This window comes from Ophidiomyces ophidiicola (assembly GCF_022830035.1).
Source record: "Ophidiomyces ophidiicola strain CBS 122913 chromosome Unknown scaffold_4, whole genome shotgun sequence".
NCBI classification, from domain to species: domain Eukaryota; kingdom Fungi; phylum Ascomycota; class Eurotiomycetes; order Onygenales; family Onygenaceae; genus Ophidiomyces; species Ophidiomyces ophidiicola.
Genome location: NW_026054644.1, coordinates 54,786 through 81,127, shown reverse-complemented (window position 1 = coordinate 81,127; position 26,342 = coordinate 54,786). Strand labels below are relative to the sequence as shown.

Sequence of the window (26,342 nt, the reverse complement as noted above, 5' to 3'; positions counted from 1 at the left end):
TATGCTCGGGCCTTTCAAACATAAATGCAAGCTTTTTAGAAAATAGCAAATATCCAAATCACAGATCATCTAGTGGCATCTAACGTCAATGTGCACAGGTCCCTACAGTTCTGTATAGAACGATTAAATGGAACTTAAAGCACAGTATTATTTTAATGATGCTATTTCAACTTTTTATCTAAACGTTCGAGCAAATCGACACCACCCCATCTAAGGCTTCGTCCCAGCTCTCCATGAGAGACCCACAGAACAACTCCAGTGATGGTGTATCAATCAACTTTCCAATCTCTATCGAACATTCACTAGCGACTCCGAGTGGGCCAGTGGTTACTACCGAGACCAATTGTCCCAGCACTCCAGGCTCGGCAATACAACGCTTTAGAATACGGGTATTGGTTCTTACTATATCAGCTATATCCTTAACTGTCAGCTTTAGAGCATCAAGTCTGTCCTTCGAAACGTGGCGTAATGCCATGCTGTCTGGATTTTGGGACGTAAGTGACGAAACGAGAAGAGATATAGCCTTGAGTGTTTCGAGAAGCGAGATGTTTGCGTGTATGTATAGCCAAGACGGAACAGGAGATGATGCAGAAGGGGTACTCGGAGTTAAGTTCAATACGCCTTCAAGATCAATGAGGGAAGATGAAGTCAAGGCCTCCGCTTTGTGTTGAGCCCAAGATTCGATCTGAGAATAGATCATGCCCTCTGAGCCTTCGTTTGATGCTGAGGATTTATGGGCAATGGAAGAAACCAATTTCAATAAAAGGTGGTGGATTTTAATATTTTCGATCTCAATATGGGTAAGCTCCGTGTCAGTGAGATCAAGCTCAGCACAAGCTAGATTGGCGATTCGGTCTATCAGCTTCCCTCGCAAGGATGAATCGGTGAATAGATAGTTGAGCAACACATCAGTTACCACCATTGCCTTTACAGCTCGCTCCTGATATCGTTGTTAGTACCATTTTTGGAAACAATTTTCGGTGAATAGGTATTTACCTTAGGTAAGGGTCCAAGCCGGAGATGTGTTTCAAACATAGGATGTCCAGGGCGTTCACAATTCAGAAATCCATTTGAGTTGCGCTTATCGACAATAGCAGCGGCTTCAGACACTTCGGTGCAAGTTAGAAGCCATGCTCTCACAGGTGGGCACATCACATACCAAGCGAATCGTACTGCTGAACTGAAGGACCACCCACTAGGCGCTGGATTTTCCGTACTTCCAGCGCCCAAATTTTTCTACAAATGCTATATTTTAAGTCATTTTGCAAATCAATGCTTCCGGCAACATTCATATAGCTGCCATGATCAAGTCCTGTGGCACGTGCATATGTTATAGATCCAATAGCATTTCGATAAAAAACCAAGGCTTGTCGCAGTCCAGTTTGCGGGTCAAAGTCTTTCCTCTCTAGGCTCTCAAACGGAGGTGCTGCTTGGGGGTGAACGGTAGAGATGCGCGTGAACAGATTATGAGCGACAGTCTCATATTGGAACTGTTTGACAGAGAGCTGAGAAAATGTCTTGAGGGCCAGTGAGCCGGCTCCAAGGAGTAAATATATCCGGACTAAAAGTAGAAGAGCTTCATAATTATGTGGGGACTTGAGAAGAAGGTGTTCGATAATCCCAGCAGCCTGTATCAGTCTCGCGGTGGGACGAAAGCAAAGCTGCACAGGATTATCGCCACCAGGATGGATTAAGCTCATGGACGCCAAAAGGTAAAAATCATCGGTAGGTTTGGTTTCAAGCGTCGAGGATGCTTCAGGCGCAATATTGTGATGCCCACAAGCCCGAAACCACTGAAAACAGCGGCAAGCAAAATCGTCAGTCTGCGTGCTTGAATCAAACGAGAGCTGGAAGCAAAATTCAAGCTTCAAGGCATTAATTGCGTGCGCACACTGGAATGGATCATCCGATACCCCTGAGAGGTCGTCGCTAGCGTCCTTTATACAAACATGTTGTAGTACGTAGGTGTGAAAGTCCTTTTGGAGAGATTCGTCTAGTTTGCCTAAGTAGGACCGTATATCATGAAAACAATATAGCTTATTCTTGTTGCGGTCAAAATAGGCTTTACATCCGGCCAAGAGATTGGCGGGCGTTGCTTTATTTCCCAAAATTTCATGCGATATTAGATCCAGACAGGCTAACTGTGCATTTCGAGATTTCGGCCGTTTCGAGATATAGGCGTCAATAAAATCTCGTACCTCCCTGAAAATACTTCAACGAGTCAATGAGAAGATAATATGATCGTAGCAAACAGTGGACGCTTACTTTTTCCTTTGAAGCTTTTCCGCCGAAGTGAGAAGTAATTTCCAGACTTGCCAATCGTCCTTCTCTTCATAATCAGATCCTCTGCTGTCGGTAAGGGTATCAGGAAGAGCAAGTAGCTCCTTTGCAAAAATCATCCCTTGCTCCCATAGACCTGCTTTCTCGAGGGTGGCAAGCTTGGTTGTCACTAATGACCAGTCATTCTGAGCAATACGCGATTTCACACCAAGATGCTCGCTATTAAGCAGATTAACAATATCGCCATACCGCCCTTGCTGCGTGTATATCTTAACGAGCAAAAATAGCTCCTCGGGAGTTTGGATTGCTCTAGCCGGGCTCAGTAACTCTTTCTGCATAAGTTAAGGACTATTGTCTGAAATAGTAGAGGGGGAGAACGGGGTGCATTTTCCAGTAGCTCAAAACCAGATAGGTTATACATACGGGATCGCGAGGCACGCTGTCAGCAGCTTTTGATATCATACGATATGCTAAGGTGCCAAAAAATTGTTTGTCTGCTGGCAAGCTCTTTGGGTCCGAGGCAAGAAGATAGCACATGAATATAGCCCAGAAGTAGTACTTTCTGACCTTGGGGAAATTAATTTGCAGGCCCATCGCAGCCTGAGAATAACAGATACGTCAGTATTTCTTGATGCTCGGCCTGATTATTCTCTGTACCTTTTGAGCAGTCTTCCAGTCTCCTGCCTCAGATGCCAGGGTAAACCATTTTGCTTGAATATCCTCGTCTTGCGGCATTGCCTTGGCCGCATTCTGCCAAACGGTACGTAGAGTTTCCGCGTGCACGTCTAGCCCACCTAATGTATTCTGTAACATGTCCAGGGCGTCGATATCAGTGATGGTAGGGTGGGAGTTGCAGAGCTGGAGGGCCTCGGAAACCCCGCGATCTCGATGGGCGCTGTCCGCATGGTGAGAGAGGATGTTGGCTTTCCAGGCCTACCGTAAGTTGTTAACCAAGGCAGAAGACAAATTGGGGACTATGAGCAAAAGAACCCACTTTGAGAAAGGCTGTGTTCTCTCCCTTCTTGAGGCGTTTTTCGCACAACTGCAGCGCCTGCTTCAGGTTTCCACCTTCGACGGCATCCTGGATCTGCTTGTTACGCCGCTCAATTACCGCGGCAGAAGACATTGTGAGTCCAAGAACAATGGACGTAAGTCGCTGTGCGACATGGATGTGTGGGTTACAACCAGCTCCAGTGCGAGTCTGGTTGACCAAAGCTTGGCTCCACCGTCAGCGTGTACATAGAGACGATCATTAGAACAGACAGCACTGACAGGTGGCGACATCCTCCCTATACAGGATTTTTACTTTGTGTATGACACAGCAGTGATTTTCTAGAACTATCATGAGGTTATACTAAGCATACTGAGTGCCTCAGGCAGGCTAATTACGCGACACAGACATCCTATACTGCGAGGCGGTGCCAACTAGCCTTTCAAATAATATACTGCGTACGAAGTAGCACTACTGCAAGAAAGAGCAAGTAATGGTACATAGTTCTGGAGGAACTTTCATTCAATGAAAATGGAGTAAGGTCTCCAGAAATCAATGCTCCCAACGCCGGTATCCCGGAAGTCCATGCCCCGTAGTTAGATGCTCTCATCTTACAGCAATATATCCATAACATCATGCTAAGCCTATGGCAAACATTGAGAGATCATGCGAAAGCTACCGCATAATACGAAGCTGGCTATGTATAGATGCGGTCATCGACTGCCTTCTCTTTTTTGAGTTAACTAAATAGCGGTTAGGCATTTAGCTAGTAGAGATAGAGGGTTATGACTACTGACCCATGCTTTCTTGCAGTCACGATATGCCCTAAAAGTGCCAGTGTTAGTAGTCTCGGATTGTTAGGGATAGGTGCAGCCTCGTTATGAAGCGAGGCGGGAATAAAGAAGCAGCCCTTCCACGATAGTAACGAAGGCGGGTAGCAGCACAAATTTCTGTTAGACAGTAGAAAGAAAAGAATAGTCTTACTGGAAATAATCCTGGCACATGTCTCGATCACCACCATTTCGCCTCATACACTTGATGCTCCTGTCGGCAAATTCCTGGCATGGGTCAAGAAACTCGCTCGCGGATTTGCTGGCCGACGAATTAGCTTTAAGCCAGCTTCAGGAGCTTTGACGATACACGAAGCTCCAGCAAAAGCAACAAAGAAAGCGTGGGTATCAAGGAGACGGTGCAACAGTGCCATAAGCTGCAGGCAATATGCGAGTGCATTCAGGGGCAAGGGTAATTCCGTGTCACATAGTACAGTACAAATAACAAATGAGTAGCAAACTCTAGGGTAGCAAACTGCTGGCGGGCGACAGACGAGGGGTATAGATATATTGGGCGTTGGCCACCCATGTTGTTGCGACTGCACGACGGGGTCGACGAACGTACTTTTTGAATTTATGTTCCACCTTCCCCCAGTACTCGCCGGAATCATCACTGCTGGGCTGCGACGCACCGATTCCCGCCTGGACAGGCATGGCGGGCGACTCTGCGATGCGGTGAAAATTCGTTGGAGCTTTAGCGGCGCAAGGGTGGACGACGGGCGGCTGACATAAGCTGCACAGGCTGTGGCGCGGCAGAAGTGTGGCTGTGCGAAGGCGGTCACCTGAGCGGCCCGCAGCCCCGCCGCGCTAACTATAAGAAGCGAATCAGCCAATGATGAGGCAAAACTCGCCTTCCAGCCCGCCATCGCCGCGCGTGAGTGTCGATACTGCCCCGGTGCGTCGACCGTTGCACCACCGCATAGCACATTGTTGTGGTTCTCCACGGCAGTTAACTACCCCGTGTGACGAAAGAACACAGACTGCGTTACGGCGCTTGTTCTCCCGCAGCAAGAGCAAGTATGCCCAACTAGCACTCTCCCTTTGATTCTACCCTGGTGCGATTGTATGGCTACATGGGTGTGACGGCTGGTATGGAAGAAGAATGGGCAAAGAAACGAGCTGGCCTTCACGATTGTTCTGTTTCGCTGGTAGACTCCGACAAACTTAGTCTGATAAAAAGACGGTCATGCTCCCTTCTAGTAAATACGCTGTCGGGTTATCTTTGGCTCGCCCGCCTCCCCCTCTCGGCTGATTTAATGCGAACATGCAGCCTCCGTGCCGCGGCGTGGTGCTGCATGCGTTTGGACCCCGGGCTCCGACAAAGCTTACGCCCAACCGCAACCCAGACCGTCTTGCCAGCTCATATCCGAATCCGGTCAAAAATTCCATTCCGCGCGCCGAGCTAGTTCAACGCCAGCACCGTTGCTCCTCACATGGTGTGTAGCAAGACGATTGCTACCGCAACCATCACTGATAGCGCTCCCCTTCTGCATGGGGGATCGGAATTCTTCACACCATCAATTAGTTATATGTCGCCTGGATTCAACGCTGTTTCTTGTCCTTGGCCCTGCCTTGTTATCCGTGATATCCGATCGCGAGTAGCCTCGTTGACGCCGATGTGTGCTACCACGCATTAGCATTATTTTCATGGGAATCCAGAACAAAATAGCGCGCAACAGGAGGACATCTTTAAGCTTAATATCTGAAACCCAAATCTTAAGACTCGTATTACAGGCGTAATACCACACACTTCCGGCCCTTTCGCTCGCGTTGCGACCATAGTTCCGAAGCATGGTCGTTTGACTCGTTCGCATTTCCGTTACCCTTCATGCGGCTACCCAGTCAGGGATGTCACGCGGTTAAGGTGCCTTTTCGCTTTTATAGCAGATCGTGGGGGTTGCTGAGCTATCAGAGACAATATCAGAGGTTCCCCGGTAGGAACTTCGCGGTCTAGGCTCTAAAAGAGGGCTTTGGAACAGGGATAGACGTGTTCCACAGGTCGATACTTCCCCGATCTGTAGGCTGGTATGCATCGGTCAAGAAGTAGCATCTTCACACCAGCAGCGCCAGACATAGAAGCGCCGCCCTATCTCACCCTTGTTCTCCAAGAATTAGAGATAGAAGAACACGTACGTGTCTTCAGGGAGTAGAGATCCCCCGCGGCTCCGTTTGTGGCTGCCTCGCCAGCCTGAACTCGGATTCGAAGGACAGCTGGTCCGCGACCTTCCAAGGTTTCGGCTGCCACCTGGATTGCTGTCACGCAGGCTCACTCAGAAAGAGGAGAGGTTTGGGGTGGGTGACAGCAAATTGTCACTCAGAGGCATAAATAGGCTCCTTCTGTCCCTGTGAATAGAGAAGATATATCATCACACCACCATACTTATACTGAGATACAACTCACTTGCAATATCACTTAGTTGACCAACCAACTTCACGCAGTTACCCTTCATTTCAAGCACACAGAAAACCTGCTGTGAGAGGTGAGCTTGCCCAAATATAAGACAAAGGTAGGTGAATATTCCTTTGTTATCAAGTAACAGTGGTTGCCTCATGCCAGTATCACCCCCGGCTTTTTTCTTTTTCTTTCTTTTTAATTCATGGTATTTCCCATTCAAACTCGCTTAACTCAGACTTCACCTCAATTGTGCACTGGAACTCACCGGAGTGAACAGATGGCGACTGCAGATATAATCCCCCCTGTGGTTCTTCCTGTAAACCACAACCACTTCCCATCATTATCATCATCAAAATCGACATCGATCAGGTTTCAGGGCCAAAATTTAAGCACTTTGCCGAAGAAAGACGCCATGGAGGGAAACAGCAATGTTAAATTCAATGCAGAAAAGCATCTAAATTTTACAGCGCCATCAAAGGTATATACCATGAAAGAGCTGGGCTATAACGATGACGTTGGGGTGTCCCCTGTTGGCGTTTCTGAGCCTTTCCCACTCTTCTCTCCGGAGGCCATCAGTCAAATGCGAAAGGAAGTCTTGAGCGAAAATGTGTGGGCTGAACACAAATTCTCCAGCAATATCGCACAATGCCAGCTGCGGGGATTTGCCCCCAAGTAAGAAGAATCCCTCAGTTGACCTGATTCAAACCGTGAAACTGACATGCTGTAGGTTTGCCCCCTTTGTGTATGATGCTTGGAAAGACCCAAGGACTCTGGAAGTGGTTTCAAAGATCGCCGGAATTGACCTCCTTCCAGTGATGGACTGGGAGATTGGACATATCAACATTTCTATCAAGTCTGAAAAGGAAGCAAAGCAGGCTATGGTTAATGCAGCTAAGAAAACCAAGAATGGAGAGGAAGAAGAGGAAATGCCGATTGTTGATTGGCATACTGATAGCTACCCTTTCGTTTGTGTTCTCATGTTGAGCGACTGCACTCATATGATAGGGGGAGAAACAGCTCTTCGCAAAGGTGATAGGAGCATCCTGAAGGTCCGTGGCCCACAGATGGTAAGTTTGATGTGTGAACCAAATTGCAGTATGGTTCCGTTCCCAGGGAATTGACAAATGATTCTAGGGCTGTGCTGTTGTTCTTCAGGGGAGGTATATTGAACATGTCGCGTTACGTGCACTAGGAACCACTGAGCGTATCACAATGGTGACATCTTTCCGTCCAAGATGCCCCATTTTGCCAGATGATAGTGTCCTCACAACAGTGAGGGCTGTCTCTGACCTATCCGAGCTCTATTTTCAATTTAGCGAATATAGGCTTGAGATGCTGGAGGAAAGGATTCGCGCTAAATTGAAGGAGATGCGTGCAAAGAAACGAGCCCATAGACCATTTGACACTCACGATTTGAAGCAGTTCTTGTTGGTGCAGGAGGCCTTCTTGGCACATACTAACATGGAAATGGTGGATGACGATAAAGTGACCAAGGGCTTTACCGATGACAGCCATCTGCTTTCAGAGGACCTCAAAGAACGATCAAGAAAACGGGCCCGCACTATGGTCAAATAGGGGCCTAGGAAGCTGAGATGCGGATTGTGCTGGTGCATTTGGCAGACGATACCCAGAGTGGAGAAGCGAAGATGGTTCATTTTTAATTGTTTGCTGCAATTTCGTGCGTACTAATAATTTGCTGTGTTTTGCACTGGGAATTTCAGAGAGAATTTGAGATAATTTGTTGCTTGTGGCAGGCTTAATCTGTATTGCTTTTGGTATCATTTTCGTAGCAGCCCATACTACTGGTGAGCGGAGTGGAGACCATTTGCACGAGAATGGAGGATGGCGGAAAGGGTGCAAGTCGCGTATGGAGCTGACGGCCGCTATTGCAATACTTTCTAATCGTTGATAGCTGGAGACACAATTTAGTTTTCTGAGCATGAATTGCAAAAGGGATGAAAGCGAGAGCATTCTGGATTAAGATGCTAAGTAGGACAGGTATATATGGAACGGATTCTCTCAATAACTCGAAAAATCTGGAAGGACTATTAAGGCCCCATATCTTGAGACCACATTTCACATAGTATCAACTGAATAGAGGTGGGTGCACCTCTAGCGATATAGCTTCGTTCATTAAGCCCAAGAGTTTGCGGGTGGCTAGGGTAGCAGCTGTAAAATGTATAGCAACTGGTTAGCGATGTGTACTGTACAACAGCCTACCGTCTGGAAAAAAAAGAAACATTGGATAGCGTTCAAAAGGTGTAGCATATCTAGTTGAGGCTGGCGAAGTGGTGAGTGGCCAGTGCACCTGTGGGGGATTGGGCTGCTTATATGCTTGCAGATAGTGGTAGTAGCGTGGCGGTAGCTGGTTTAGGTAACTGGCTAACTAACTACCTAAACTAGTCTAAAGCAGTAAGGTCAAGTGCGCCATCGAGTCCGCTGCGCTGACGGGGTTTTTTGGCTAGAAGCGGCTAGCTTCGCCCCCAAAGCGGCGGATACCTTAGGTACCTAACTGTTAACTTTAGCGGGTCAAGTTGTCATACTAGGCCCAATATAGCTTAGTACATTTGAAAAATCTTGGCATTACACTCGCTGGAGCTTAGTAATCAGCCTGCGTGCTGTGTAGTCAGCTGTATAATTACTAAGTCCTGTAATTACTAAGCTACCAGCCTGCCTGCGTGTGTACTGTTTTGGCATAGTAATTCTACAGCCTGCCAATCACCGTACGGGGGCCCCATATAACACGAACTCTAACTCATGCCGCCAAGCTGGCTGATAACCGAGTTATACTGAATGGGTTTGTTAGGGGAGACGCCGTGATAACCGGGTTATCAGGGCTTGGCAAGTTATAACTTCGTAACGCGGGTCGGTGATAACTACATACTCCCGTCCTTATTCCGTGCAAGGCCGCGCTTCTCTCACCTACTCCGTACGGAGTACTGCGAGGAAATTGAAAATGTGAGACGTACATATTACGAAGCGAACCAGGCCAACACTTGCGCTCGCATCCTTAACCAAGATTTTAAGCTCCTTACCTATGAGCAATGATACGGATTGCATCAAAATGACCGTGCCCAGGTCACACCAAATAAACCTTAGAGAGGATTGATCACACTCTTTTCTACTCCGTACTCCGTACGTAAGAAATTAAGTTGGGCGGAAAGCGGCCTTCTAGCCTAGTTTGCTCGACATGCAATTTATCTACTTAGCTCTAGTATTATTAGGGCTGAGATTCCAACTTTCTAGAATTGAAATCGCGCCGCCAACAAGGTGAAAACTTCCTGTAATCAAGGTTTGAACCTCTCCTGATCCATCATCAATCTTACTCACATAATCAATAGCTTCTTCAATAGAGCTGAGTGCAGCCACCTCTATCGAAGTTGGATCGAGCTCTCTCCAGACCTCTGCTAACTGTCGCTGTAATGTAAGATTCCGCAGAGCATCTGGGTCTACATTATGGTTGTCAAAGTCTATAGTGTATACCACTGGTCAGTGGGTGTTGATGTTATCGATGCCCCGGAGTCTTTTGCACATACCAACTTTGTACCCTTTCCTTCTAAATGTGATATTTGTACAAAAAATAACATGTTGAAAAGGGAGCTTGAGTTTATCATATAAAGTATGATGAACCGTTTTCAACAGTGCAAAGCTATCCCGGGCTGACTGCTGATTGAAAATGAGCACACGAGTTGCATTTCTAGAATTAGAATTGGAAAGTTAGTGCTTGAGGATGTGTAAAGCATGATGATTGAAGCCTAACTTTGTTTGTGAAATCTTCCCGAACCATGAGCAGGCTGCTTCTAAGCTCTGTTCTGTGTGAGCGCCATCAAGATACCAATGTTGCCGATCATGTTGAATAATTTCACATCTCCCTCTCAACGATAGATTCTCAAGGCCTTGAACGAACTGCATAGGAAGTGGCTCCAGATCAGAACTACACATAATGCCTAGCTTCTTCAAAAGGGTCGCCGCAAGGGAAATAGCTAGAGAGGCATTGTTCCTTTGAAAATCCTCTGCGGGGCTGATGTTGACATTCATAAGCATAGGGCCGGCTTTGACTGAAGTGAGTGGGATATTGTTCTCTGCCGCTCTCTGCTCAACGACTGTCATGGCTTCGGGTACTTGGTCCACGGTAAAAGCAGGACATCCACTCTTGATAATTCCGGCTTTATGCCATGCTATTTTGTCGATCGTATCGCCGAGCAATTCCACATGGTCAAATCCAAGGGTCGTAATGCCGGCTACAGCAGGTTTTTCGATAATATTCGTAGCGTCATATTCACCGCCAACACCAACTTCATAGATGGCGGCATCAACTCCCTCTCTTAGAAATACGTGAAATGACATCAGCGTCAAAAACCGAAAATATGGCGGCTTGAAGGCAGGATCGTGGCCTTCGACGAGGGCCGATGATTCGAGGGCATCCCATACCTCGAAAAAATATTTGGTGAATTGCTCTTCAGAAATGGGCTCAGAATTGATCCCAATTCTCTCACGGACCGTAACTAGGTGGGGAGAAGTGTACAGTCCGATTTTATGGGGCCGCCCTACCGACTTGTGGTACTGGTGAAGTATCGAGTTGACATACGCACACGTCGTTCCTTTCCCTTTCGTCCCGGCAACGTGGACGACATTGAGGCGGTTGAGATCGGCCGTCTGTTGTTCAGAGATTGCATGAGTCTCTTGGGAGGAAGAAAAGTACAACACACGGCTTCAAGCGCTTACGGAATGGCCAATGCGCCTGAGCCACTGTCGCATCTGCTCGAGAGCGAAAGGTTCCCACAGCCTTGGGCAACGCCGGCGTTCCTCCACGATTTTAAAACCTGTCTGCGTGGAATTCAACTTTTCCACCGCATCCTGTCCGGCGTGAGCATGCTGCACATTCTAATCTCTCGACGAGTGTCTCATACGTGAAAGGTCGGGTTTTTGACTGCCCTGAACATCGCCTCGGCACTGAAGAACCGGCCCTGCCTTAGGCGAAGAACGGAGGGGAATCTGGCTCGACGGGCAGGAAATATGCAACTCATCGCTGGCAGCCTTCGAAAATCTCAGTCGTCTGAGCATCCCACTCCGATAAACTAATAATAACTAACTAACTCACTAGCAGGTACTCCGTAATACGACGCAAACCCCGGTGGCTCTCGCTGTTTGAGTGTTGATTGGCCCTGTGCCCGGCGCTTAAAAAGCCGGCGGCTGGGGCGGGTGGGTGCTGGGGTGATCATCTTGCATAGGATAAGAAGTGGGCGGTCTTGACAACCGTTGTGAACTCTGTCTGTCCTGTGAGGTGATTTTCTACCAAGCCGATTGCATCTGCGTCCTGCCGAGAAGAATGCATCTATCGCGCCTACGGAGTAAAGCGGACAAAGCTGCTTTGTTAACCAACCAGTTAACTTAACTAACTGACTGACTAGTTAACTAAGTCCTCTAACTTGACCTCCACCCAGCCTGCGGCCCGAGCCGAAAAGGTTCCGCGGACCAACAGCGGCAGCTTTGAATACAGGACGCGCCCCAACGTTGCTGGATGACAGTTGCCCCCCTCTATATCCTTCTTTCCCCTTGTACTACGGGAGATTTCCCTCTAAAGATCGCCTAGATTGTGCTATGAATCCCGCCTCTGATTACGGAATTACGGTTCTTCATGAGCCAGATTGTCGCGACGACATTGTTTTTGAGTACGGCCCCCATATGCTTTAACTATGAGCGCACTAACATAGTCATAGCCTTGTAGCTATTCATGGGCTCAATGGCGATGCATTCAAGACATGGACTCATAAACAGAGCAAAATAATGTGGCTCCGGGACTTGCTGCCAAAAGAGCTTCCCAATGTCCGGATAATGACCTTTGGCTATAATTCAAAATTTTACAACATCACCGGTCATCAGGACTTGCTGAATATTTCCATGAAGCTTCTTTCCGAGCTTGTGGATGTGCGCAGCACCGAAAAGGTGGGGATAAAAGAGTACTCGCTAAGATCAAGTATATTGATACCTTGACCTAGGAGATAGATAGGCCTATTGTTTTTGTATGCCATAGCCTGGGTGGAATCGTTCTTAAGAAGGTATGTTTTGTATTCTGTCTGTCGGTTTTTAGAGAGTTGGCTAGCTGGCCAACCTGGGGTATGGCTAATCATATAAAGGCCCTCCTTATTCAAGGCAGCATAGAAGAGATGGCAGTGCAGAACGCAACTTACGGGGTCATATTTTTTGGTCTGTAACGCTTCCAGCTTTGGTGGGCATGGTTCTGATGATTATGTGTAGCAACTCCTCACAATGGCAGTGCTGTTGCAAATGCCGGAAAGGTGCTTGCTAGCATCGTTGATGCCTGTAGTCCTTTTCGGCCAGCACAGACGCTACTAAGCCTGCTTCGGAAGAATTCAAAAGCCTTGTTAGAAATCACCAACGCTTTTCTCCAGAAAGCGTGTAATCTACAAATCGTCTCTTTCTTCGAAATGGAGATGACTCGTTTTGGAATTTTCAGCCTTCTTGTTAGCTGTCACTGCAATTATTTCATGGGTTCGAGCTTTCTAACAGCCTCTATAGGTCGTGGAGCAGCGCTCGGCGATTCTGAACGTACCTGGCGAAATCTCAATTGGTCAATTTGCAAACCACCGAGATATCGCCCGCTTTTCCTCTGTAGCCGATCGCAACTACAGACCAGTGCTGACGCGCCTGCTGCGATTTACAAAAGACCTTGCAAAAATATGTACTTTATCGGCCAGCAATCTTCAAGGTGAGAAATATACCCAGCTCCCCCGCCAATCTTGAGGTTATGGGAGGGCACTGAAACACCCAAATAGATTTAAATTCAATTTTTGAGATACCGTTAGATAGATGTATTTCCTTTCGAGGACGAGAAGCGCTTCTTTTGGAGATGGAGAAATATTTCAGTCAACCTTGCCAAGACCGGCCCTTGATATTTGCTCTAACTGGGCTTGGTGAATTAAATATGTCCTACCTACACAATTATTGGGACTAAATCTGATTAACCTTCTTCTACAGGAGGCGCCGGCAAAACCAACTGCGCTTTGCAATACGCTCTTCGAAATCGCTTCAAGTATAAAAGTGGTGTTGTTTATTTTAATGCGAGTTCGAAGTTAACGCTAATGGCTGATTTCCACCGTGTTCACGACCTTCTTAACCTGGGTAAATCGTCAGACAGGATAGCGGGTCTAAAGCAGTGGTTCTCTCGACCGAAGAATCGTAACTGGCTTATTATTTTCGACGGTGTTGATGATTTGCAAAGCGTTCCAGTTGCTACCTATTTCCCAAGTTGTGCCTGGGGCCATATCGTTGTCACAAGTCGAGACCAAGCTGTTGTTGGCCTAATAGCTCCGGCAGGACGGACGATTGATGTACTCGAGGAACGGGATGCAATAGGGCTGCTATTGGAGAAGGCTGCCATTGGAAACCCATCAGCAGACGATTTCAAGGTAGCAAGTACAATTGTACGAAGTTTGGGATGCCTTCCCTTGGCTGTCGATCAAGCAGGTGCTTTTATCCGGAGACGCGGAAAGACCCTAAGTGACTACTACCGCCTCCTTAGAACAAAACAATACGAAGTGTTACGAGCCACGCCCGGCCTTGTCGTCAATGAAAAGGTGGTTGCCACCGTTTGGGAGCTCAATTTCCGTCAATTGGAGAAGGAGTCTGCTGGGGCGTCGTACCTTTTGACACTGTTCTCCTTTCTCGAGCCAGGGAACATTTCTGAACTAATGTTGCGTCGAGGCAGCTCAATAAAAAAAGTTTGGGGGTGTAATGGCGAAATTGGAGAGTGTGACCCCATCGATGAAGGTTTGGACCCAATGCTAGCAGAGCTTCTGAGCGATGAAATGCAGCTCGATTATGCGCTTCAGCAACTGCTTGCCTTCTCGCTGATTCAAAGAAACAACATTGGAGCCGAAAGGACATTTTCAGTTCACCCTCTAGTTCAACAATGCGCGTCTCATAGAGTACCGGATGATATACGCCGCAAATGGCAAGTTCAAGCTATATTATTAGTTGCCCATGCGTTTCCATCCTGCACCTATGTGGATGAAGAGTACGTAGCTTATTACTGCTCCATAATTACTGCTGACAGTATCTTCTAGTTTTACGAGTGCAGGCCGCGATGTATTCGCGCATGTCCCTCGTATTTTGGCAACCTTCGACCAACTTGACCCGGATTGTTACCAATACGATGCGGTTAAGTCAGCGGTTTGTGAGCTGATACTTTCTACTTTGAAGTTTCATTCCAATCCTTGGAGACGTGAGTGTATTGATAGGCTGAGGCGCCTCCTGAAGGACGAAAAAGACTGTTATCTGAAAGCGTGGGCGACTGCAGAAGAAAGCAAAGTATTGCGTGCGAGAGGGGAAGTAGAGGAATCCTACAAGACCCTAGAGAATTTTATACGTCAGTCTGTGTTGAGTGATGTAGATGAAGACTTAGCTCATGACGCCAGGTGGAATTCAGCAAAGGGACATATCATTATCGCCTTTGGTGAGTGTTTAGCGAAAGAAAACGAATTATCACGAGCACAAGCGCAGATTGAACAGTGGAAACCTCTCAATTTGAAGTCACCTTCCACTATGGAACGAGTGGTCTTACGAACCCGTGATGTGGTGCTAGGGAGAATTCTAAGACTCCAGGGCCTTTTCCCCGCCGCCTTGGAAGTGTACGAAAAGCTACTCAGAGAAATGTCAGATGAAGATTATAAGGTTAGCTCAGGCTGGCAAACAGCTTTGTTTTCAGCCCTGGCATATACATACTGTGAGGTGGGAAGACCAGGCGACGCAGAAGCGGCGCTTGAAAAGGTACTGGAGGTTATCTATGCTCGCGGGTGGGAGAACATCGCCCTGGGAAAACAAACTCGAAAAGCCTTGTCTGAGAGTTTTCTTCGACGGGGAATGTTTAAGAAAGCCGAACTGTGTCTTTTTGAACTCCTTCCCGCTGCTGAAGCCGAAATCGACCCAACCATGTTTGGGAAAAGCACCCATGCTTGCCTTTGGATTGGACTGGCAAGGATATCCCATCTGCAAGGCGAATGGCATGAAGCTTTAGATCGGTGGAAGAAAGCGTTAACAATCGTGGAGAGTATGATGACGACGGGATTTACTCATGGGGTTGTCCTCCACTCCATTGCCCAGGTACAGTTCCAGCTTGGGTGCTTGGAGGAATCGCAGGTCTCTCTGAGGCAGGCAAAAGAAAGCCTAGCTTTCGAGGGTCGAAAATACTGGATCGTTGGTCTCGGTACCTATTGGTATGACTATGTCGTGACTATGCTGGGGAAGACGGGCCCAAGCCCCGTCGTAGTGTAATGTTTGGGGAAAAACGGCGTATTTTATTATTCGTTACAGGATAGATCACGTATTTACCCGATTTTTGCTTCTACGGAGTACCAGGCTGTAATACTGAGCGAAGTTGGCGTAACAAACAATACGTGACGAGACTTCACTGGATGGTGACCTCACCAACGTCTTCGAGACGTGGACGCGTTGCTGGCGAGCTTTCAATGAGCAATCACCCACGATCCCGCGCTTTTCAGATTGCAACAATCTGAGGCACCATTGTCATGTCACTCTAAGCTTCTCGCGCGATATCCAGCCTCAGTTGCGGCTCTCTTTGGCCTGTATTCAAGAATTGCGAATCTCGGATGCCTCCCGCCGGTAAATCGAGTCGCTGTCTCCCCGCCGCCTGCATCTAAACTCGTTTCATACCGCTATCCACGCCTCCCTATCTTCCTACGACACTTTCCTATCTACATCTGCTTCCTTCTTTTGACTATCCGGGAGTATCGATGTCGTCTGGCAGTAGGAAGCGTAAGTCGCCTGGCTCAATTGATGAAGGCATAAAGGACCAGCAATTCCGCACTTCCCAACAACCAGGCCCTTTAGGCGTAAGCGAGCCTGACTCCCTTTTTGACAGTTGCAATAGTGCGTGAACGGCTGACCCCCTCCAGCTTCTACAAATATTCCAGAAAGATATAGATGACATTCGGGCTCTGATTTCCTGCGGAGTGTGCGTTAGGCCGCTCTATGAACCGTTTACTTTGGGCTGTGGACACACTTTCTGCTACGGTGTATGTCCTAATCCTAACTCTGCTGTAAACGAAACACTCAAGATTTCATACCTAGTGCCTTACCCAGTGGTTCGACAGTCACGAGCGAAGAAAGACATGTCCCGATTGCCGATCTCCTGTTCTATCGGAGCCCGCCCCGGCCTATATGGTATGCTACGTATTATCGCTTCCGGTTGCCAAATTGAAGGCATTTGCTAAGTTGTAGATCCGGAATATTGTGCAAATATTCATCACTAGATCAGAATTACTAGACAAAGATGAGACAACTGCCGAGCATCTAGAACACAAGCGATCGGAGACGGAAAAAATTGAGCTGGATAAGAAAAACGAAGATGAAAGGTGTGGCGGTTTATTCCACGGATACTTCAAAAATACGACATTTACCGGACTACCGATTCGCGATCTCACCGATGGTGTTGAACGGTGCCCCCGATGTGCCTGGGAGCTAGATGATGGAGAATGTGTACAATGCGGCTATACTATTGATGATTCTAGCGTGGACGACTACCACGGTTACGACCTGTTTGACGAAGCATTTGCACATCTAGACGCTATGCGCCACAATAGAGAATTTATAGGTATATCGGACGATGAAGACTACGATTCAGGCCACCCTCGCAGCGAACATTCCCCCGAACCTTCACGGTCCAACTCCATAGGCGAAGGAAGTTCTGACGAGTGGGAGTCAGATGACATGGGCTCCTTTATTGTCGAAGATGAAGAGGTTTCAGAGGATTCGGACACTCCTACAACATCGACGGTTGTTGGCAACCGTGATCGTACAGCTGACGGTCCTGTTCAGCCTCCTACTGAAGGCGAAACGGAACCTAGTGAAATTAGTGATAGTGTATCAGAAGGCGTCAGCGAACAAAGCTTCCCAGGCTTATTTCGAAATCCCACAATTATTGAGCTCGATGACGACGACGATGATGACGAGCCTATCAGACCCCAAACCATGGCCTCTCGAAGGAGACTTCAGCGTATAGATTCCAGCTCTCCTGCTTCGCGAGTGAACGTGTCTCTGTCGGTAAGGAGGGGTAGCTCTGAAACGGATGACAGCTCTTCGGACGGAATGCACAATTTACTACAGGAAGAACAAAGCCAATCGACATCCCCTCGTGGGTCCCCATACTCATATAGAATCCAGACTTCCGAGTCAGATGAAGAATCTTCTTCTTGAGAGGCGTTCGTGTGATGCACGTGGCATTTTTCTTGGACTTGGGGCATAATTGGCAACAATGGGACATAGGAGTTAAGTAGACCGGCGAGTCATTGACAGGCGTTCACTTTACAGTACCTATGATTTATTTGGTGCATCTACTCCGTACGCCGTAGCCATACGCGCAAAATATATTTAACTAGTCTTAACAAAATTAAATTCTAATTAGCCATCATGACTTTAATGAACTTTTTAATATCCTACTTGACTCCATTCCGTTTAGAGCACTTGCCTATTATTATCCATAATAGAAAATAGCCTCCGAATCAAATCAACTGGACCACCCGAGCTCAAATACTATCCTCAAGGAGTTATGGAGACAAATGGGACTTCAAAGACCACTGCACCATTCCTCCCCCCGGCATTTGAGCCACCAATGCTTTTTCTATCCTTGGATCCAAACACCTTCCATCGTCCCAGCCGGAGTTCCTTGCCTAATGCAGCTACTATACAGACGCCAGGTGGGATATTGCTGGGCGCCTGAGAAGAGTTAAAAGTGTCTTGGCGGACGACAGATGCTGACGATATTCCATGCTCTTGAGCTCGGCGTTCAAACACAGCGATGCCGTTTACTATGCCGTTCAACGGTGGTACCCTTTTTGAAATGCTATTTGGCGGGCGGTCGGATGGGATGTCGACGATGTCATTGGTTAATGACTGGGTTCCGCCAACGCCGCCCAGGGGGATTAGTCTCCTTTTATCTTCTGAAACTTGCCAAGCGCGAATCCATCCATCCCAGCTACCGCTGAGTATGACATCTGTGCCTGGTATGGTTGCTAGCGCTGTGATCCAGCGTGGCGTTGGGCGCATATATTTCGTAGCACGAGTTGAGGCCGTGAAATCTCGTTCAGAAGACGCGTCTTCAGGTCTGGGAACAGGGTCAACTCCATGAGCCTGGTGAACAGTGAACAATGGTTTCTTTTTATGTATCGACCATAGGGAGATGGAGCCGTCGTCAGAGCCAGTGACAAAGTGTGCGGGGGACAAAGCTGCTACACAGTCTATGGAGTTCTCTGCGTATTCGCAGCCTTTGGAGGCACCACCGCGGAAAACAAGTTGTGTTTCGTCAACGACCTTCCATAACCGGGCGGTGCGGTCGCGGGCGCCGACGCTGACGCATTCATCAGTAGCCATGGAAGAGACCGAAACGACATGGTCTTGATGTCCGAAAAGAGTCTCAACGTAAGCATGAGATCCCGGGCTGAGTGACCACGTTTTTATTGTACGATCGAAGGATGCGGAGAACATTTGTTCCCCAGTAGTGGCTGCCGAGATACGTCGAGTAAATGCCAGCTGGCTTACCGCGTCTCGGTGCTGGGTAAATGTTTTGAGAGGTATTAATGTGTCTGAATCCCATATTATAATCTTTCTGTCCATGCCACCTGTCGCTAGAAATTTCCCAGAGGGAGAAACAGCAACGGAGAGGATATTTCCAGTGTGCCCTTGAGACTCCTGTTCGGGATCAACGGACTGTAGACCACGAACGGATTTGATCTTTTTCGGTTTCTTCCGAGAGGGTCTAGTGGTTCTTATTGTGCTGGTCAATTCCAGAATGGGAATAGAAGGAGGAGCCAATTCCCATTTTATCAGGGTCCTGTCTTTCGACACGGTGTAAACATATGGGGAGTGAATGGCAACTGATGTAGTGCTCTGTGTATCTGCACGAAAATATGAATAAGACGCTGTTTCAAAGGATAACTGAGAGGCAATCTGTCGGTATGTTCGCCCTTTAGATTCGTCCTGTATGGGTCAGTCATCTGTCTACCCATGTAAGATTGTGATAACGTCGGCGACCACATACAACATCCTCTTTTAATCTTTCCGCAATCAAATCTCGATCAATTTCGGCGGCATCAAACCCAGCTTCGTCGATCTCCTCCCTTATATTCTCCAAATATCTCTCCGCCAATTTGAGTCGCCTCTCTGCAGCCGTTTCTTCCTCCTCAGAGCCAGAGACTTCAGTCTCGTCAAACCGGTCAGACCCTACCGCATCATCACTATCGGTCTCGCTTCCGGATATAGATTCCTCTCTCTGCTGTGTTTCCTGTCGTCTACTGTTCGACCGTGCGCTTGTCTTCGTAGCCACGACTCCTCGCTTTTTCGAAGCCGGAGCTGCAGGTTGGTCTTCCCGCTTGCGTTTCCGCTGGGACGCAGGCAGCGTGAAAAACGATGACATATCAGCCAATGCAAAAAACACAAGTCCCTCGATGGCAAGCGAACGTTCCAGCGCCCACCAACACTCTCCTCGCGTGTTTTGGGAAACTTTTTTTTCCCGCTGATGGTCTAACTAATGTCTGATTATGTAACTAACTAACTAGCGTGTTCAGGCCTGAGGACTTGATTACTCAGCACTGATTTCCCGTTCAGGCGTCAAGCTCACCGCGTAACGATGGGAGCTTGACGGTCAGCTCCTCCATCTCCCCAACACCAATATTTGTGGTAACTTGATACTTTGGATTTTATCTGGAAATAATAAAAATTTAAGGATTTAATTCATCGGGCCCCTTAATTGCCATCATGTGAGTCGGCCCCTCTATTTGCTATTCCAAATAGCTGACACCTTCAAGGGAGGTTCTATTGGGGATTACTGGGAAGGATTTTACACTGATTGCTGCCTCCAAAGCGGCTATGAGAGGAGCTACAATCCTGAAGTCGTCGGATGACAAAACGCGGAAATTGAACAAACATACCCTGATTGCCTATTCCGGAGAAGCCGGCGACACAGGTACCCTTGGCACCTTCTCACCCGAACAAGCACGAGAAGGCTAATACATCACTACCAATAGTAAACTTTGCCGAATATATTCAAGCCAATGTTCAACTTTATTCGATGCGAAATGAAACCGAGCTAAGCCCTTCAGCAGTCGCCAACTTTGTGAGAGGAGAACTTGCGAGGAGTTTAAGGTCAAGAAGTCCGTATACGGTCAACCTTCTGCTTGGTGGTGTCGATCCAATTACACAAAAACCATGCCTATATTGGCTTGACTACCTAGCGTCATTGGCGCCAGTACCCTATGCTGCACATGGTTACGCCCAGTATGTTTGAATCCATTCTTGACTAATTCGTGTTTGATCTTCTACTTTATGACTAATGCACTGTTTTTGATAGATATTACTGTCTTTCGATCCTTGACAAGCACCACCATCCCGATATCACCTATGAAGAAGGCCTGAAGCTCTTAGAGAAATGTACAGACGAACTTAAACGGAGGTTGCCCATTGACTTCAAAGGGGTTAGTCTTGACTCCGATACAACGGAAAATTAAATATTTGCTTATACTCACAACCGCTTGCAGGTATTCGTCAAGGCGGTGACAAAGGACGGTATCAAGGAGGTAGATTTTGATTATGGCAATAACAAACAGGTCGTTAGCGCCTAATAGTGTGTTTCGCCGCCGGCATTGTAAATGTCGTATCTTTGAAAGTTTGACTTCGTCAAACAGTACTAAGTTGTGATTTACTATTGGTCGAACCAGGCGCTCATTCGGAATGAAATATGTGCATGCATTCACCTTCAAGGGGCCTGTAGAAGGGAGCAGCACACTTTGAATAGTGATGGATCCGTTTAGCCGCACTGCATATAGATACTCCTATTCTATGGAAGCGTAAGCACTCTTCATAATCGAAGCAGCGAATGACACCCATACAAAGTAGACCAAGGCGGTGTGTCCAGCTTCGCGGCAGAATTGAGTCGCCAAGATCTTTAGTGTGAAAGCTCATCGCGTTGTGGGCGCTCAAGCCGACCAGATACATCCAACACTCTCCGCCTACCAAATCTGGACGATAATGGCTAAACGGTCGGCCGATATTGCTGGCGATAACGAAATAGCCAAGGAACCTCTAGCTTCCAAGCGCCCAAGAATCGACGATGCCGAACAAGTACAGTCCAAGTCATTCAGCGAACCTCGTTGGGAAGACGACGAGCGCAACGGTGCAGATATACTAGCAGCAGCCGATCAGGAGGCAGAGAAGATTGAGGAAGCTACCGGTCATGCTTCGGATTGGGACGGTGAAGATGTGATTGCGCAGGCGCCCGTTCCCCAGAGCGCTCCTCTCCAAGGCTACGGAGACCTCTACTTGGATACGATACAGCGCTTAAATTTGGACTTTGACTTTGAGAAATTATGTTCTGTGACGCTTTCTAATATCAATGTCTATGCCTGCCTCGTGTGTGGGAAATATTTTCAAGGTCGCGGGCCCAAATCGCATGCCTACTTTCACTCGCTAGAAGTCGGGCATCATGTCTTTGTCAACATGGAAACGAAAAAGGTATATGTTCTGCCCGAAGGATACGAGGTTAAAAACAATAGTTTGGGTGATATCAAATACGTGATAGATCCGTTGTATACAAAGGAAGAAGTGGCTAAGCTAGATACAGTCGTGACAGAGGCCTGGGACTTGATTGGGAAGAAATATAGACCAGGCAAGTTACAATTTCCCAGATTCCTTTTCTCATTACTGATTTCTTACCAATAGGATATGTTGGAATGAACAATATAAAGTCAAACGATTATCTCAATGTTATCGTTCAACTGCTTGCCCATGTCAGGCCAATTCGAAACTTCTTTCTCCTCCACCAATTCCAGACTCCCGGAACTCCCCAGCTCCCTTTGCGCTTTGGAATGCTTGTGCGCAAGTTGTGGAACCCAAGAGCTTTTAAATGTCACGTTTCGCCTCATGAGCTGTTACAAGAGATAGCCCTTCGGTCTTCCAAGCGCTTTACACTGACCCATCAATCCGACCCCGTCGAGTTCCTTTCCTGGTTTCTGAATAACCTGCATCTAAGTCTCGGTGGCTCCAAGAAACCCTCGTCTACACCATCTAGCGTAATTCATTCAACATTTCAAGGGCACCTTCGCATCGAAAGCCAGGCCATCACTGCAAGGTCCGATAGTGACAATGCTCGTCTTGTTTTTTCGGAATCAAGCACGACCAGTTCCCAGAAAACTCCATTTCTAATCCTTACATTGGACCTTCCACCTACTCCCCTTTTCCAGTCCGCTGATAAAGAGTCCATCATTCCACAAGTCCCTCTCATCAACCTCCTGAGCAAATACAACGGTGTAACAGCGACCGAAAAGCTGGCCCACCGCGTTCGGCATCGCCTTCTCCACCCTCTCCCCCAATACCTCCTGTTTCATATCAAGCGATTTAGCAAAAACAAATTTGTTTCCGAAAGGAATCCTACTATTGTCACATTTCCTTCTCCCAGGGGCCTAGACATGTCCCCTTATGTCGAGCCGAATCCTTCAATCTGGCCCCCGGGAGAACCGATACTTTACGACCTTGTCGCAAATGTAATCCTTGATGCTACAGTCACCGCTCCTGGGGACCCGGAGAGCCGAGCGCCGGAAAATGGCCGTGGCGGCCTCGCCGAAGCTGCTGCGTCTGGCGCCGGTGGTGCTGCTCCAACAACTTCAACAACTTCCGGCGCATCAGCAGGAAGCCACAAGGTTAATTGGCTTATCCAATTACACGATAAAGCAATGGGGGTGCAAATTACAAAGGAACTGACCCAGAAAGGGCCGGAGTGGTTGGAGGTCCAAGACTTGTGGGTTCAGCGGACAGAGAGTGAGACATTGTTTACTAGAGAAGGATATTTAATGGTCTGGGAAAGAAAAACTAAGAAGAAAAAAAATTCATAAGTTATCAGTGAACCGAGCTGCTAACTGTTAAATAAATACTACATGAATTCTTGCATGTAGAGCGAAGTTAAGTTGTTATCGTGCAGTTCAAAACATTCAACGACATATCCCAGTCCCATGCTAGGGATACGTATCCTACCATAAAAATAAGCCCCGCCCTTACACCTAACGCTATGCTGAAAATGAGCATTTAACCTTGCAACATTCCCCATCCAAACTTCCTCCTACCTAAAGTTCTCACCGCTGTTGTCTGAACTGCCCATAAAGCTGCGTGACACGCAGCCCTCAATCCCAAAATAAGGCCCAGTTTCCCTATATACGAAAATTTATTGGATAGGCTACCGCCGCCAAACCAGGAAGTTAATGAGCGGATTTGAGAACATGTAGCTGCAGCTGTATGTAAATCTAACGTGGATGTGGGCGGTGAAAGATAGCTGATTGCCAGGCTTCGAAGAGCAAGTGACTCGATTGGGAATAACAGCATAGTTGTCAGCATTCTAGCGAGATGGCAAGCTAGTGAATCAGCAGCGTGAGTAGAAAGAGTGGTAATCCTGTGATTAGCGATGTCGTCTCGCTCTGCGTCTGATATCGTTACAGTGCGATGTGGCTGGCGAGATGCCAAAGGTGCCCTTTCGATTTCAACATCATGGCGATTTATTTGGGCGGCATTCGAAGGCACTCCCTCCCTGTTTGCTAAGGGGAGTTGGGCGTGGTCCATTTCAAGATCCTCACGAAATGGCGGGGATAAATGGGGACGAGCGTTGGCATGGCCAAAAAGGAGAAGTTCAGCGGCTGTCGGGTCAATAACACTAGGCTCCTGGCTGCTTTGCAATAATTCTAGTTCCATAGTAACCATATCCGACTCTTGATGCACCAAAGATGCCCTGACATGTGGGGATGGAGGTGAAGAAATAGCTGCAGATGAAGACCGGGAAGATAATGTGGTTGTGGGGGACTGGGGTCGTTGCTGAGAGTGAAAGGCTGGTTCTGGGAGCAATTGTAAAACGCTCGTAGTAACAGACCTGTCATTTCCAAAGGAGCCCCCTGTATAATCTTCTTGAAGTTGGACAGGTGATTGAGCAAAGCGCTGGTCCTCACCAGTAAGAATCCGGTTAGGTTCTCCCCACTCTGTAGCTGAATGGGATGAAGAAAGATTTTCAGATGATCCTTCCTGTTGATTTCTAGTAGCAGTTCCCAGGGCAGATGGAGGGCCATTGTCGTTGACTTCACCCGGAAGTCGATGGTGCAGTGTTTGTGGGCAAGATCCATCTATATTCGGTTTGTCTTGCCTCCATGCCTTCCAACTTAATAAACTGAGCAACCATCGCTGCAATACCATCGCTTCAAAGATAAACTCCTGTGTGATGCTTAGCGGGCTTCGCAACTCCTCTTCTTCAGCTCTTCTGCTTAGAGAAGGCATGGTCCAGTCGACCAAATCGCCCTCCAGGGCAACACGAAATGAAAGTCTATCTGGAGCATCTGGCCTTGGCAATCTCCGCCGGAGAAATCGATAAATATTTGTTTCTACTAAGGCTCGAGCCCTAGAAAGTAAACATATTAAAGGGAAGGGGGAAATCACAAGGCTAGTAATAAAGTTCCACACATCCTGACCAGATGTGACATGAATAGATGGCAGTCGCAGTAAAGAATAGTCACCGAATGGCAAAAAAAGTCCTAGAGATGGCATATTATAAGTGGGAACGAGTTGGAGTGATTGCAGTAGCGAAAGCATAGTGCCTTCGTGGGCAACCACATAAAGAACACAGTGTAGTCTAGGGAGGATCAGTAAAATTCAGAGTCACGGAATTCTAAATGCCTCCAGCATACCCAAATTTGATTACGGATGAGGCCCGTAATAATAAACTTATATGACGGTTTTCGGACCAAGACGATATTCTCGAATAGCATGACTCCATATATGAGTGTAGAAAATTGTAGCGAAAAAAAGAAACAATGCATGAGCAAATACACATCGGCATGCCCGAAGAATAAAATCCGAGTAGACCTTGCTGCCTTTGCTCGAGGCGTATTATGTGGGTCAGTGGGGCCTGATCGTAGGTTGTAAAAGTCTGGAATAGAGAGTTAAGTTGAGGTGCCGAGCTTCAACCATAGGAATCATACCTGAAGCCGAGTTGAAAGAGCAAATGTCCACCACGTCGCAGTAAACATGGCGATCTGGTCTGCTAGGGAGATTGCCATTCCATAACCATTTTCCTCTGCAAGAAGTGTCACTTGTTGCCCTTCTTTTGCCGCCCTAGATCTGCCATCTTCACCGCTAACAACTATGCCCATAGTAGATAAGATGTCATTTTTAGCGCGCCGAAACTGCTTTGCAGAGGCTTTTGACCGAAGGTTGGTTGGATGCCCACGACCGTCGTATTGCTGCACATACGACTCGGCATTTGTTGTAGACACAATCTCATGTAAAACGGCATCGGATTGTCTCTCGGGAGGTTGATAGGGAGATCGGCCCTATCAAATTGAGTTGTTAGCTATGGTAGGAAAAGATAGAATCATATCAAATAATGACTATGAAATAATGACAGGGCACAAATGTCTTTGATTAACACTAGTTTTTATTGACATATCTATATGCCAAGCACGGTTGCAGAATGATTGGGTAGATTACAGCAATGATAGAACCTTTCATACCAAGGCAATCACAGACAGATACCCCTTCCTTGCCATGTTTCAACCACCTAAAGCGGTTCGCCTCCCCGTGACACGAAAATAGAAAAGAAAGCCTGCTGAAATACCATATATGGTAGTAGGTTACCTTCCAAGAAGATTCGGCAGCGCGAGTTGCCCAACCTCCCACACCATAATACTCAGGATCACAGGCAGTGATGTTTGACAGTGGAGTTAAACGCGCGTTAAACTGTAACTAGTTATATCATGTGATATGCGGCTGAATATGCACGGGCCAC

General features: G+C 47.4%; 9 protein-coding genes across 9 annotated transcripts; 5 read left to right on the top strand and 4 right to left on the bottom strand.

The window, feature by feature from the left end:
* Positions 1-178: 178 nt before the first annotated feature.
* LOZ57_001452 (uncharacterized protein) lies at positions 179-3,406 on the bottom strand (the record flags this gene model as incomplete). The annotated part of the gene is made up of 7 exons (XM_049250541.1): positions 179-940; positions 997-1,109; positions 1,160-2,202; positions 2,266-2,612; positions 2,704-2,880; positions 2,938-3,213; positions 3,275-3,406. The coding sequence occupies 7 exons, from the start codon at positions 3,404-3,406 to the stop codon at positions 179-181; spliced, it is 2,850 nt and encodes a 949-aa protein (XP_049110125.1).
* A 3,502-nt stretch (positions 3,407-6,908) lies between these two features.
* Positions 6,909-8,071, top strand: LOZ57_001451 (uncharacterized protein; the record flags this gene model as incomplete). Its single annotated transcript, XM_049250540.1, has 3 exons — positions 6,909-7,168; positions 7,224-7,563; positions 7,631-8,071. 3 exons carry the CDS (start codon positions 6,909-6,911, stop codon positions 8,069-8,071), a joined length of 1,041 nt encoding a protein of 346 aa, XP_049110124.1.
* A 1,626-nt stretch (positions 8,072-9,697) lies between these two features.
* MET7 (Folylpolyglutamate synthetase) lies at positions 9,698-11,439 on the bottom strand (the record flags this gene model as incomplete). The annotated part of the gene is made up of 5 exons (XM_049250539.1): positions 9,698-9,966; positions 10,033-10,193; positions 10,257-11,152; positions 11,222-11,353; positions 11,407-11,439. 5 exons carry the CDS (start codon positions 11,437-11,439, stop codon positions 9,698-9,700), a joined length of 1,491 nt encoding a protein of 496 aa, XP_049110123.1.
* A 658-nt stretch (positions 11,440-12,097) lies between these two features.
* On the top strand, positions 12,098-15,790 carry LOZ57_001449 (uncharacterized protein; the record flags this gene model as incomplete). Its single annotated transcript, XM_049250538.1, has 8 exons — positions 12,098-12,168; positions 12,217-12,442; positions 12,496-12,555; positions 12,634-12,703; positions 12,755-12,981; positions 13,037-13,226; positions 13,496-14,534; positions 14,584-15,790. The coding sequence occupies 8 exons, from the start codon at positions 12,098-12,100 to the stop codon at positions 15,788-15,790; spliced, it is 3,090 nt and encodes a 1,029-aa protein (XP_049110122.1).
* A 479-nt stretch (positions 15,791-16,269) lies between these two features.
* PSH1 (E3 ubiquitin ligase) lies at positions 16,270-17,731 on the top strand (the record flags this gene model as incomplete). Its single annotated transcript, XM_049250537.1, has 4 exons — positions 16,270-16,368; positions 16,432-16,551; positions 16,607-16,699; positions 16,757-17,731. The coding sequence occupies 4 exons, from the start codon at positions 16,270-16,272 to the stop codon at positions 17,729-17,731; spliced, it is 1,287 nt and encodes a 428-aa protein (XP_049110121.1).
* Positions 17,732-18,073: 342 nt separating this feature from the next.
* RRP9 (pre-rRNA processing protein) lies at positions 18,074-19,946 on the bottom strand (the record flags this gene model as incomplete). The annotated part of the gene is made up of 2 exons (XM_049250536.1): positions 18,074-19,510; positions 19,572-19,946. 2 exons carry the CDS (start codon positions 19,944-19,946, stop codon positions 18,074-18,076), a joined length of 1,812 nt encoding a protein of 603 aa, XP_049110120.1.
* Positions 19,947-20,398: 452 nt separating this feature from the next.
* Positions 20,399-21,150, top strand: PRE1 (Proteasome subunit beta type-4; the record flags this gene model as incomplete). Its single annotated transcript, XM_049250535.1, has 4 exons — positions 20,399-20,495; positions 20,557-20,806; positions 20,880-21,003; positions 21,067-21,150. 4 exons carry the CDS (start codon positions 20,399-20,401, stop codon positions 21,148-21,150), a joined length of 555 nt encoding a protein of 184 aa, XP_049110119.1.
* Positions 21,151-21,556: 406 nt separating this feature from the next.
* Positions 21,557-23,415, top strand: ubp10 (Ubiquitin carboxyl-terminal hydrolase 10; the record flags this gene model as incomplete). Its single annotated transcript, XM_049250534.1, has 2 exons — positions 21,557-22,193; positions 22,247-23,415. The coding sequence occupies 2 exons, from the start codon at positions 21,557-21,559 to the stop codon at positions 23,413-23,415; spliced, it is 1,806 nt and encodes a 601-aa protein (XP_049110118.1).
* Positions 23,416-23,605: 190 nt separating this feature from the next.
* On the bottom strand, positions 23,606-26,103 carry LOZ57_001444 (uncharacterized protein; the record flags this gene model as incomplete). The annotated part of the gene is made up of 4 exons (XM_049250533.1): positions 23,606-25,187; positions 25,243-25,484; positions 25,537-25,887; positions 26,068-26,103. The coding sequence occupies 4 exons, from the start codon at positions 26,101-26,103 to the stop codon at positions 23,606-23,608; spliced, it is 2,211 nt and encodes a 736-aa protein (XP_049110117.1).
* Between the last annotated feature and the right edge of the window lie 239 nt (positions 26,104-26,342).